This window comes from Amblyomma maculatum, chromosome 1 (assembly GCF_055883805.1).
Source record: "Amblyomma maculatum isolate TAMU_Amacu chromosome 1, ASM5588380v1, whole genome shotgun sequence".
Lineage (NCBI taxonomy): Eukaryota > Metazoa > Arthropoda > Arachnida > Ixodida > Ixodidae > Amblyomma > Amblyomma maculatum.
The window spans coordinates 499,524,194-499,537,459 of record NC_139344.1 but is presented as its reverse complement, the minus strand read 5'-3'; the positions used below and the strand labels follow the sequence as shown (position 1 = coordinate 499,537,459).

Here is a 13,266-nt window from a genome sequence, read left to right as displayed (position 1 = left end):
TCAATTCAGTTTCATTGCTTCATTAACATACACCTGTATTTTTCACATTGAGAAAAAGATCCATGAGCAGTTTCATTGCTTTAAAATATGGACCTCTTTTAAGAACTTATTCCTGCTTAATTTCTTCACATGCACCAAGCAAAAACCATTAAGCTCTGGTGTCATAATTTCTGGATGCATAAACAATACTGCCCTACACTGTCACTATCTGCAAAAAAATCTGTTATTGTCTCTTGTAAAGCTGGGAAAAAGATACAAAATTCTTGTGATGCTCAAGTTGGAAGACAATCTGCATATTGTCGATTTCAGTCGTACTCCATGTCTGTCATCTTGAAGTAGAAGGGTATGAAAAGTGAACCAGATATGATTAACGCAGCCTTTCTGATATATTTTGTTCTCAGTGACTTATGAATACACAGCTTTCTAAATATATTTTCTGTTACATATGGCCCCTATAGCCAACATGATTAATGGTTTAGAAGAATGTCAATTTGGGCTAAATAGTTAAGCTTCATCTTGCGATAAAAAATTTTATGCGTGGCAATGTAGTGAAGATTTCCTACAGCCTACAAAATTTTCCCTGCCCACGTAGCTCCGGCGCATACCTTTAAGGCGGCGTGACGATCAAAGCTTCAAAACCGAAAATCGTGCTAGGAATAGCGAATAGCTACTTTGATGTGTGCATATATATATATATATATATATATATATATATATATAGGAACGCATTATATCGCTGGCTTATTTGTTACTTTTGAGGAAATGAAAGAGCCAAGAAAAAGACAGGATGTGCAGCAATTCACGCTTTGTGTGCTCTTTTCTTCATCGCTCGGCAAGCCATGCTTCCCTTTATTTCGGTTTTCTTGCTCTACTGTGCTACTTGACTGGTGCCCTCGTGCGCGGACTGCTCCGTTTGCCTCGTTGAAATTCTGAGATTATGCGAGCAGTTTAGATTACGGTGGTAATTACATAATCAAGAAAATTCTACCAAATTGTGCTGATAGCCTACCATTTTACTTTTCCAATATTATTGATTTTAGTTGTTTGCAGATGTTCTTTCTTAATGTTACTGCTTATTAATTAGCATGCTCATATTGAAATCAACGAGTATGAATTTTTGCTAATTGTTTCTCCCCTTTTTATAATTTTTATGCAATATTGCATATTTCCCCATATACACTTTGGAGACATGTTCTGTCACACTGTAACAGCCACGCGTAATTATCACGCGAGGTTACGCATGATTTTAGGGTTCACGGAGACATCAGGGCACAGCTGTCATCCCCTTCATTGACTTCCGGTCTTCAAGACGGCGCCGCGGCACTCCCTCTTACAGGCATAACCGGTGGATCACGTACGTGCGTGGTTCAGGCTTTCTGCCGTGGGGACCGCCACCATCACATTAAGGTCCGATCTTTATTATTTGTGGATGCCTGGTCACACTAGTGACCAGGTATCCACAACTGTTTAATGTTAGCTTGGGGTTATCGGTTGATCACTGTCGGAAGCGAGGAAATCCTGACATTAACACAGGTATATCCACCTCTTCTGCTGTTGTGTCATGGGTGGTTGCAGCAAGTGCATAAATTCTCTAGGCACAGGTAAGCACCACTGTGCCTTGTACACACTTGATACCTGCAGTATCGACGGAGAGCAAATATTTCATACTGGTACTGTAGTATTTGTGGCAGCCGCTTTGGAATAAATGTAAGGCATTAGCTTCCGCTCCAGGGGTAATGGTTATGGTTTATTGGCTTGGAGGCGAAACTGTCCACCTAGCTGAATACTGAACACATGCTTACCCGTTGCAATTTCCGTGAAGCCTGTGAGAGAGCTGTCCTCGACTGCAGCGCCACCTGCTTTCACGCCGCAGACTCGAGTTTCGCCATCACGACTTATCCCACGAGGTCCAGTGAAAATGCAAATTTCTCCTTCAGGAAGGTGGTTAAGCTGGAATGAATGGATGTTTTATATAAAGGAAAAAAGCCCATGATGACAGAAAAGGAATGCATTACCGGAATGTTGTTACCAACAGAAATTTGGTTACCGAAGAGGCTGTTGTTGTGTTGGGTTTTAGGGCACATGGGAAACTAAGGCCATCATGCGCCAAGACTTTGATTAATAAGTTTACTTCGTTTAAAAACATCAAAAATAGAAGAAATTTCGACAATAGCATTCTCTCTTTGTGAGAAACTGATGAAATGGGATTTGTTTACTATCGAAACACATAAAATGTTTCCTCATATTTCGTACATAATATTAGAATGGGGTTAACTGTCAGTTGTTTATTGCATGTCTCACATGTAGGTTTTTCTTACTCCCCTTGTATGAAGTTGTGTGTGAGATGTGTATGTCCAATGCGAAGGCGACACAGGATCGTGAAAAAAAAAAAAACGCTCTATAAAACTCGATAATTTCAGTCTTGAATAATAGGCTTTACGAAGTGTAGCTTGTTATTTGTTTCATTATCCCTTGAAGCCTCGTGATTTTATTTTAGTGTTATGGGCGCGTGATGCACATTCGTCCTCTTTTTCATTCCCCCTGATCCACATGTGGCTGGGGACCCAGCATATTTTTAAACCTGTCCTTTTTTATCGGCTTTTACAAAATCGTGGGTGATATCTCCAATTAAGGCCTCCGTTGCATTTTTGTGGTGCAATGCTGTAATTACACCCCGCAGGGGGCACCTGTTAAAGCAGGTGTTTGTGTGTTTTGTGCGACACCACGGACCCCGAGCACCCACGCTTAGCCGTGCGTGGCATCGTCGTGTCTGGGGAAAAGGGCATCCTGGTGGTTGAGCCGATGCCGAGTGTTTGGACCCTTAAGGCCCCTTGGTGGAGGCAACACACCACTTTGGCCCACGCTTCCCATAGACGGCACCTTCGGGCTGACCCACCCAGGGGAAATCGGCAGTCGCCTTTTCCTAACCTCCCCTCCATCTTTCACTTTCCTATCTTCTTTCTCAGAACTTTCCTGTCTTCTCCTCCCTTCTCGCTTTTTCCTTTTTCCTGGCGGCGAGGGTTAACCTTGTGTGGTTAACCACCCTGCGTTACGCCGTGTTTGGTTATAGTCGGAGTGTACAGCTGACATGGCCAGGACTCTGTACAAGCTCCTTTCCCGTCCCCTTGTTGGGCTCTATGGTGGGTGGCTGCCACTTTGGCCGAAAAATATCACACATTTTATGGCTGCTTCTCTTTCTGGAACTGATCGCCCTCTCAAAAGAGGGCGGACCGATGTAACCCATGAATTTTTCCAAAAAAACAAAGAAGTTTTCCCAAAGTACTAAGTGATACATAGTGAAGAGTGAAGGGTGCAGTGAAGGGTGCAGCGGTGGCGTAGCGGTAGAACATCCGCCTCGCATGCAAGAGGACCGGGGCTCAAATCCCGGTGCCGCGCAATTCTCCACCGGAACAAAAAAAAAAAAAATCCACGTGTCGATGGAATTGCATAAACAGGTTTGGGGTGCGACCTGATGCCGATGAACACCTCCGGCAATGCACTCTTTCACCAGAACAGGAGTTGGCCACCCTGGTGCTGTAATTGGCCACAACCTCCTATGATAAGCTCCATGAAACCCCGGCCCTCAGTCACTAGCGGCTGCGGAACAACTGACCACGGCGGCGGTCAGACCTGTGACGCAGCAGGGGGTGCTAAGAAAGCCTGGTTCTGCTGGACAGGCCGCCATTGGAAACTGACCCTGTCAACGTTTAATGCTAGAACCCTAGCTAGTGAAGCTAGTTTAGCAGTGCTGTTAGAGGAACTAGAGGGCATGAAATGGGATGTCATAGGGCTTAGTGAGGTTAGGAGGCCGAATGAGGCATACACTGTACTGAAGGATGGGCATGTACTGTGTTATTGAGGTTTACCAGAGAGGCGACAACTAGGAGTAGGTTTCCTTGTAGAGAAGTATATAGCGGGTAATATAGATGAATTCTATAGTATTAATGAGAGGGTTGCTGGCATCGTAATTAGGCTTAATAAGCGGTATAAACTGAAGGTTGTACAGGCCTATGCACCTACATGTAGTTATGATGACCAGGCAGTTGAAAGCTTCTATGAAGATGTAGAATCGGCAATGCGAAAAGTAAAGACGCAGTATACTGTACTAACGGGCGACTTCAATGCCAAGGTAGGGAAAAAACAGACAGGAGACAAGGCAGTAGGTGACTATGGCATTGGCTCTAGGAATAGCAGGGGAGAGTTACTAGTTGAGCTTGCAGAGCGCAATAACTTACGAATCATGAATGCCTTCTTCAGCAAACGGAAGAACCGGAAATGGACATGGAAAAGTCCTAACGGAGAGACTAAAAATGAAATCGACTTCATAATGTGTTCAACCCCCGCTATTATGCAGGATATAGAGGTAATCGGGAAAGTGCGATGCAGTGACCACAGGATGGTGAGGTCCCGAATTAGCCTAAATCTGAAGAAGGAACGCAACAGATTAGTAAGAAAGAAACCCATCAACGAATTAGCGGTGAGGGGGAGGGCAGAAGAGTTCAGGATCTCGCTACAGAATAGGTATTCAGCTCTGAGGATAGCGATATTACCCTAGAGGCAAGGAACAATAATTTCAGAGATATCATTACTGAGTGCGCTGTAGAAGTAGGCGGTAGGATAGTTAGAGAGGATACCGGTAAGCTGTCTAAGGAGACGAAAGATGTGATTAGGAAACGCCAGATTATGAAAGCTTCCAATCCAACAGACCAGATCGAATTGGCCGAGATATCAAAGCTAATCAATAAGCGCAGAGTGGCCGATATAAGGAAGTATAACATGGAGAAAATTGAGCATGCTGTAAAGAACGGGGGAAGCCTTAAAGCGGTAAAGAAGAAATTGGGCATAGGTAAAAACCAGATGTATGCGATAAGGGACAAGGCGGGCAACGTCATCACTAATATGGACAAGATAGTCAAAGTAGCCGAGGAGTTCTATACAGATCTCTACAGTAGCCAAAGTAGTCTGGACCGTAATGAGATTGGCGGTAGGGAAAAACAGTCAGACGTTCCACCAGTGACGAAGGACGAGGTCAAGAAAGCACTAGAAACTATGAAAAGGGGGCAATCAGCTGGAGAGGATCAGATAACTACAGATTTGCTGAAGGACGGGGGGGATATCGTGCTAGAAAAACTGGCCACCCTGTATACGCAGTGCCTCGTGTCATCGACGGTACCGGAACCATGGAAGAATGCAAACATTATCCTCATTCACAAGAAAGGGGACTCTAAGGACCTTAAAAATTACAGACCAATCAGCTTACTGTCTGTTATGTATAAGGTATTTACTAAGGTAATCGCTAATAGAATCAGTACAACCTTAGACTGCAATCAAGCAAAGGATCAAGCAGGGTTTCGGAAACTGTACTCTACTATCGATCATATCCATACCATCAATCAGGTGATAGAAAAATGCTCGGAATATAACCATAGCATTCATTGATTACGAAAAAGCATTTGACTCAGTTGAAACCTCGGCGGTGATGCAGGCATTGCGAAATCAGGGGGTAGACGAGCCGTACGTGAAAGTGCTGGAAGATATATATAGTGGCTGCACAGCAACCATAGTTCTGCATAAAGAAAGTAACAAAATTCCCATAAAGAAAGGTGTTAGGCAAGGAGACACAATCTCTCCAGTACTATTCACAGCTTGTTTAGAGGAAGTATTCAGAGACTTGGAATGGGAGCAGTTAGGGATAAGGGTAGATCGAGAATACCTCAGTAATCTGCGATTTGCTGATGACATTGCTTTGCTAAGGAACTCGGGGGATGAACTGCAAATAATGATTGATGACCTAGACAGAAAAAGTAGAAAGGTAGGCTTGAAAATCAATATGCAGAAGACTAAGGTAATGTTCAACAGCCTCGGGAAGGAACAGCAGTTTACATTAGGTAGCGGAATACTGGAAGTAGTAGGCGAATATGTCTACTTAGGACAGGTAGTAACCGCAGATCCAGACCATGAAAAGGAAATAAGAAGAATAAGATTGGGATGGAGCGCTTTTGGCAAGCACTCGCAGATTATGACTAGCAGCTTACCGGTATCGCTCAAGAGGAAATTATACAACAGTTGTGTCTTGCCTGTACTCACCTATGGGGCTGAAACGTGGAGGCTAACCAAGAGAGTTCTACTTAAGTTGAGGACAACCCAGTGGGCTATGGAACGAAAAATGGTAGGGGTAACAATAAGAGATGGGAAGCGTGCAGATTGGGTCAGAGAAATAACTCAAGTTACCGACATTCTAGTGGAAATTAAGAAGAAGAAATGGACATGGGCAGGACATGTAGTGCGAAGAGAGGATAACCGATGGTCGCTGAGGGTAACAAACGGGATTCCAAGGGAAGGAAAGCGTAGCAGGGGGCGGCAGAAAGTTAGGTGGGCGGATGAGATTAAGAAGTTCGTAGGGGTCAAGTGGATGCAGCTAGCACAGAACCGGGTTAAGTGGAGAAATATGGTAGAGGCCTTCGCCCTGCAGTGGGTATAATCAGGCTGATGATGATGATGATGAGTGAAGAGCAAAAATCAGCAAGAATTATCTCCCCATTCATAGTTGAGAAATCACTGACAAGTGCACTAGGTGCAGGTTACAGGGTGAAAAAACTGGCAAGTGGAGACCTACTGTTTGAATTGAAAGACTACATGCAATACTCGAAACTGTCCAACATTGAGTCTATCGGGGACATACCTGTCTCGATCACTGCTCATCGATCACTGAACACTGTCCGAGGTGTGATTTCAGAAAATGATTTCATACACTTGACAGAAAAAGAATGTTAGAAGGACTTGCTGATCAGAACGTTGTAAATGTCCAGAGGATTAAGATAAGAAACGAAAACAAAGAAGTCCCAACGAAGCACATTGTCCTTACATTTGCTTCCAGTGCTCTCCCTGACACCATTGAAGTAGGCTACCTGAAGATTAGTGTAAGATATTATATACCGAACCCTAGACGATGCTTTAACTGCCAGAAATTCGGCCACGGCTCACAGAGTTGTCGCGGTCGCCGAACTTGTGCGAAATGCGCTTCAAAAGAACACTCAACTGATGAATGCACCGAAACCACATTGCAGTGTGCTAACTGTGAAGGAGAACACCCTGCTTATTCAAGGTCTTGCCCCACGTGGAAAACTGAAAAAGAAGTAATCACTATCAAAACAAAAGAAAACTTGTCATATAAAGAAGCGCGACAAAAACTGGCTACTACTCCTGCTTTTCAGTTCACTGCAAAACCAAGTTATTCTGGTATGGCACAACGGTGCAGGGTGCCACACCAGCATTTAGCACCTGCCCAGGCCACACAGAGTGAGCCTCGGGCAGAGCTACCCGTGCCCCAGGTGAAAGTGGCTCATGCTGCTCCCCCACCTCCATCTCAAAAGAAGGCTATGCAGCCCTCCGGGTTGACAAGCCTGAAGGTCTGTCCTCATGAGGCGAGGCCTAACACGAAAGAACACTTATCTGGGGCGCGCTCCTCCGCTGCCTCTGAAGAGGAGGCAGTGGACACGAGCCCCGGTAGGGCTGTGCCTTCGACGTCAGACGGACAACGGCACAGCTTAGGCCGTCAAAAAAAAAGACAGGCCCCGAGTCGTTGGGCCAAAAAAAAACCTAAGCTAGTTTTCACGTTTTTCATAAAATAAGATGGCGTGTATAATACATTGGAATTGTAGAGGACTACTAAATAATTACAGCGACATAAAGGACATCCTGGCTACATTCTCCCCATTGGCTTTGTGTCTCCAGGAAACCAACTTAGGTCCTCAGAACAAAAATTTCCTTAAGAATTATAAAATCATCCGCCGGGACCGGGAGCTGTCCAGCAGACTCTCAGGTGGTGTAGCCATCGTCGTGAAAACTGGAGTCGCTGCTCAGGAGCTGACTCTTAATACCAGACTTGAAGCGGTAGCAGCCACATTATTAACACATAAAACCATCACAGTATGTTCAGTATACCTCCAACCACACATCAAGATAGCACTAGATGATTTAGAAGACCTTTTACAACAGCTTCCCGAGCCGTATCTTTTAGTTGGTGATTTTAATGCTCATTCGTGTCTTTGGGGCAGCGAGCAAACAGATACTCATGGTCAGCTTATCGAAGATTTTATTTTAAGCAGCAACGTGTGTCTCCTAAACTCTGGCAATCCAACATACTACTCCCCAGCCACAGGCAAAGCGAGTTGTTGCGGCAGCACGTCTATCTATTCCCCAATCCACAGGAGTAGTGCACCAAAACCACAAAGTCTGGTGGACACAGGACTGTAAAGAGGCCAAAAAAGAACAAAATAAAGCCTGGGGTATTTTTCGGAGATACCCAACCATGAAAATCTGAGTTTTTAAAAAAGCAAGAGCCAAAGCTAGATATATTCGTCGTAATGCCGAAAAAAAATTATGGCAGAAGTATGTCACATCTATAAACAGCTCCACAACATCAAAAAAAAATGTGGGAACAAATTCATAAACTAAATGGCAGCTTCTCCCCATTTACAATTCCAATCTTCACAGCTCCTAATACACAGACAAGCATCGAAGAACAAGCTAAAATACTAGGGGAGCATTTCCACAAAATTTCGAGTTCTGCACACTATACGGAAACATTCTTAAGTACAAGGACAGGATTGAAAAATAGGCTTCCTATGAGGGGCAGCACGAACACACCCTATAGGTTGATTATGCTGCAAGAACTGAAGGATGTTCTCGCTTGCGGTAAAAAAACTGCACCTGGTCCTGATGAGATTCATTAAGAGATGCTCGCCCATCTATCAGAAGCGTCTGTAGAAGCGCTTCTAAAGTTTTTTTAACAAAATCTGGGTACTAGCTAAAATACCGGAGACTTGGAAAAGAGCCATAATTGTGCTGTTCCTAAAACCCGGCAAGCCGCCGACCTGTCCTGGGAGTTGCTTAGCAAAATCTTTTGAAAGTATTTTAAACACTAGAATAACTTTTATTTTAGAATCAAGTAAACTGCTTAATATTCATCAGTGCGGTTTTAAGAAAGGGTGCTCAACTACAGACCATCTAGTGCACCTCGAAAACACTGTCCGCGAGGCGCTTATACATAGACAGCATTGTCTCGCTGTTTTCTTCGATCTAGAAAAGGCATATGATACAACTTGGAGATTCGGCATCCTACGTGATCTAGCAGCTTTGGGCATCTGTGGTCGAATGCTCAGTGTTTTAAAAGACTCTTTCACATCGTTCATTCCAAGTGCGCCTCGGTACCACCTTGTCAAGAAGCTTCATTCAGGAGAATGGGGTACCTCAGGGGTGCATTCTAAGCACAACGCTTTTTGTTGTAAAAATCAATTCCATTACCTGTTGTACGCTCCCGCGTGGACTATGGGAGTATAGTGTACGGTTCAGCTAGGCCTTCATATCTAAAAAAACTGGACCCTGTACATAACTTAGGTCTGTGCCTTGCATGCGGTGCATGCAGAACATCCCCTATAAGCAGCCTGTATGTAGAAACAAATGAGCCTTCACTGGAAGACAGATGAATAGCCCTCACATGTGCTTACATTCTAAGAATAAGGTCACAGAAAAAACACCTCTGTTATCCAGTGGTCACAACTTGCCCCTCTCGATTAATTTTCACAAATAAACCCAAAGCAACAAGGCCACTGATCATGCGATTCGAAGGCATGTGCAGTGAGCTGCAGATCCTGGACACCTTGCCTGATGTCGCACAAAACAACAGCCCTCTACCTCCATGGTACAGTCTTCCTGCAATCTGTGACTTCACTCTCGCACAGTTTCCAAAAACTAAAACCCCACAAGAGCACATTATTCAGGAAATCCTAAATTTGCAGGAAAAGTACAAAAACTTCACTGACTTTTATACCGATGGATCTAAAACTGCTGTGTACACTGGAAGTGCAGTTGTGCAAGAAGATTCTGTGGAAATCGTGAGTTCCACACTGTGCGTCTATTTTCACTGCTGAATCCCATGCCATTTCTGTTGCCGTAGAGAAAATAATAAAAGAGAATGTCATAAACAGCATTATATTTACAGACTCCCCAAGTGTTCTCACAGCTCTAAATTCCAGAAATGCAGCCGCTCCTTTACTTGGAAACGTAATACACAATATAACAACAGCCATAGCTCAAGGATACAACGTAAAATTCTGCTGGGTCCCGAGTCACGTGAGCCTTAAAGGCAATGACAGAGCAGACACATGTGCTGCTGAAGCCCACGACAAACAAATAGAGTATAAGCATACCTTACAGAGGCTGTACGAAACTTGTACATCTCAAATTAAAAGAAAAATGGCAGTCTGCCTGGGACAGTGAAGTGGGAAATAAACTACACTTAGTAAAGCCCATTTTGGGAGAATGGATGTCGTGCCGGCATCAGGAGCGTTTTATAGAAGTAATCCTATTCCGTCTCCGCATTGGACACACGCACCTGACACACAATTTTTTGTTGAAAAAAGAAGAGAACCCACGATGCGAAAAATGCGGAGAGGAACTAACTATTAACCACATTTTATTCACATGCGCAAGTCGAAAGGATAAGAAAAAGATATTTAGCAAAATTTTACAAAGAATACATTCCTTTTCACCCTAAACTGATTTTAGATGATGATGGACTTTTTGATTTATCTTGTGTTTTCAGTTTCATAAGGGAAGCAAATGTTTTACACAAACTGTAGGAAAAAATGAAACATACTTCACTAAGAGAAACTGAAACCTTGTGCTAGGCACATCATGGTGTTGGCAGCTGAAGCGCCATTGAATCTAAAACAACCCAAATTTTTAAAAGGATGTTTTTTAAACAAATTAGTTTTTAACACACTCATTTTCCCATTTCTTGCAAAACAAAACTTTCACCTTGCTCGTGGCGCATGATAGTCTTAGTTGCTTATGCACCAAAAAACCCAACACAACAAGAACAGTTGTAATTACACTTAGAGTGAGAGTAAATAACACTGTTTTTGATGTTTTATACTGTTTTCAACTGCTACAGAGACTGCATAACATTCCGCTGTGAAAATTGATGAACGTTCAGGTAGTCTCACTTTTTGGGCCGCTGCACTTCCAACAGATTTTTTTGTGTTCGAACCATCAGTTTAAAATGCTGTATATTGCTTGTATGTTTCATCTACTGCGAAAAACGCCTGTAATAAGTATTCACGTGGGGCTTGCTATTTATGTTAGCGTGTCAACGAGAAGTTTCGTAAGATATATCAAGAGTGTAGAGACAGTTGCGGAGTCAAAGCAGAACACTCTTTCGGGAGACATAAAAAACCTAGATCGTTGTTCGCTTAAATGGCAATAACTGTGAGCCCAGGATCTCTACCGCTCCAGCACGGGCGGCCGTTAACAACAGAGAAATTTCGCTCCCTATGTGCCAGGACGCTGCAGTCAACGTTAACGAATGCTTAGTGCGAGAGCTGTATGTAATAGCTTCAAGACTTGATATGTCGAGGTTAATAGTGTGATTTATGCTGCCGGCTCTGATACTGGGTATCGTAAGTGCACCCTGTGAACCGGCCACACAAGAAAGCTAGGAGCCCAACCTATTCGATGATATATATATTCATGTCCTGAGTGCTGGTGATGCGAAGAGAAACGGCAAGAAGCGGCCATTACCCTTTTTGAGTCTGCGATAACTGAAATGGCTGCGCAAGGGCCTACAAATGCTTCTACAGGAACGCCCTTAATGAATACGGTAATTAATGTACAGGTTTTGAGTTAGTTCCTGAATGCGCAGTTCTTCCGTCCGGAACTGCGGCCATTAGCTTTCCGTGTGGACGGCTGGTTGGCGGTGGAGTATCGGAGAACGGAAGCGACGGCCAGAAGACTGCTAGTGGTGGGAGTGGCGATCCTAAAGAGGGCTGCGGAAGAGGCTCAGAGAACTCGAGTGAGGGGGACGAGGGAAGATTGTACGTCGGCTGGCGTGTATAGTTGTAGGGACGAGAGTCACGATTGTGGCAAAAACGAGCCACATGGCCGGCGACTCCACAGACGTAGCAAATAGGTCGGTTGTCTTGCGTGTGCCGGGGGTTGAAAAGCTTTGGCTGTCATCGACGGCAGAGAACCGGACGATAAGCGGGGGTTGCAGGTTGCGGAGTTTGCTGTGGTCCCTGAGGTTCGCGTAAGAGGGGCGGCTGGCTATACACAGGGGCAACTGGCGAGGGCCGTGGCAGCACCAAAACATCAGCGTACATGAGAGGAGTCGTGACCAGGGGCTGCAGAGGAAGTGATGGCAGAACCTCAGCGACCATTCAGACCATTCCGGAGCAGTCCAGGACGCCGTAACGTTGAGCTGCAACTAACTGCCTGCTTCATTCTGTGCAGCCTGTCATCGGGAAAAAAATCCTCAAGCCATCGCCTGAAATCCTGCTTATTGCCTACACCGAGCGTCCACGTGCTGCGTCCGCCAGATACCTGTTTGTGCCTGCGCTTTGCTGTTGGACTGTTGGAGGGCCGTCGGCGACACTTTATCATCCGGCAGCCAGCTGCGCTTGCGCAGCTCGAAGGGCCATCGACGTCACAGGAAGGCTATAAAATCCGCTGTCTAGCCCATCCTCAGCACCATTCCGGAGCAGTCCAGGACGCCGTAACGTTGAGCTGCAACTAACTGCCTGCTTCATTCTGTGCAGCCTGTCATCGGGAAAAAAATCCTCAAGCCATCGCCTGAAATCCTGCTTATTGCCTACACCGAGCGTCCACGTGCTGCGTCCGCCAGATACCTGTTTGTGCCTGCGCTTTGCTGTTGGACTGTTGGAGGGCCGTCGGCGACACTTTATCATCCGGCAGCCAGCTGCGCTTGCGCAGCTCGAAGGGCCATCGACGTCACAGGAAGGCTATAAAATCCGCTGTCTAGCCCATCCTCAGCACCATTCCGGAGCAGTCCAGGACGCCGTAACGTTGAGCTGCAACTAACTGCCTGCTTCATTCTGTGCAGGTACGTGTGTGAGCCTTCTTTTACTTAAGGTGCTTGTTGCTATATAGCGGCTCTTGGACTGCTCCGTCCGTCTGTACATGATATTATGGGAGACAAGGCACCTTCGACTATAAAGGAAGTCGTGAAAGCACTTGCTGACATGTCAGCACATTTTGAGACAAATCAGCTAGAGCTGAAAGAGGCCCTCAAAAAGGTAATTGAAGATGAGCTTGAGCCAGTGCGGAAATCCATGGAGTTCATTAACACAATTTTTGAGGAGCTTAAGGCAGAAATAGCTGAAATGAAAAAGGAACTGAAATATGTGAAAGCTGAAAGCGTAGAAATAAAAAAAGACAACGATCGCCTCTCAAAAGAACTAGAAGACG

General features: G+C 44.9%; 1 protein-coding gene across 10 annotated transcripts in view; it reads left to right on the top strand.

The window, feature by feature from the left end:
• LOC146210312 (uncharacterized) overlaps positions 1-13,266 on the top strand; it is a 165,457-nt gene that overhangs the window by 11,543 nt on the left and 140,648 nt on the right. The window contains exon 3 of one of the 10 annotated variants that reach the window (XM_084609254.1): positions 12,292-12,574. The exons of the other annotated variants lie outside the window; for them this stretch is intronic. Coding sequence (XP_084465380.1) covers positions 12,292-12,574 — 283 coding nt within the window. Of the gene's footprint in view, positions 1-12,291; positions 12,575-13,266 lie in introns of those variants that run through there. 10 annotated transcript variants of the gene reach the window in all.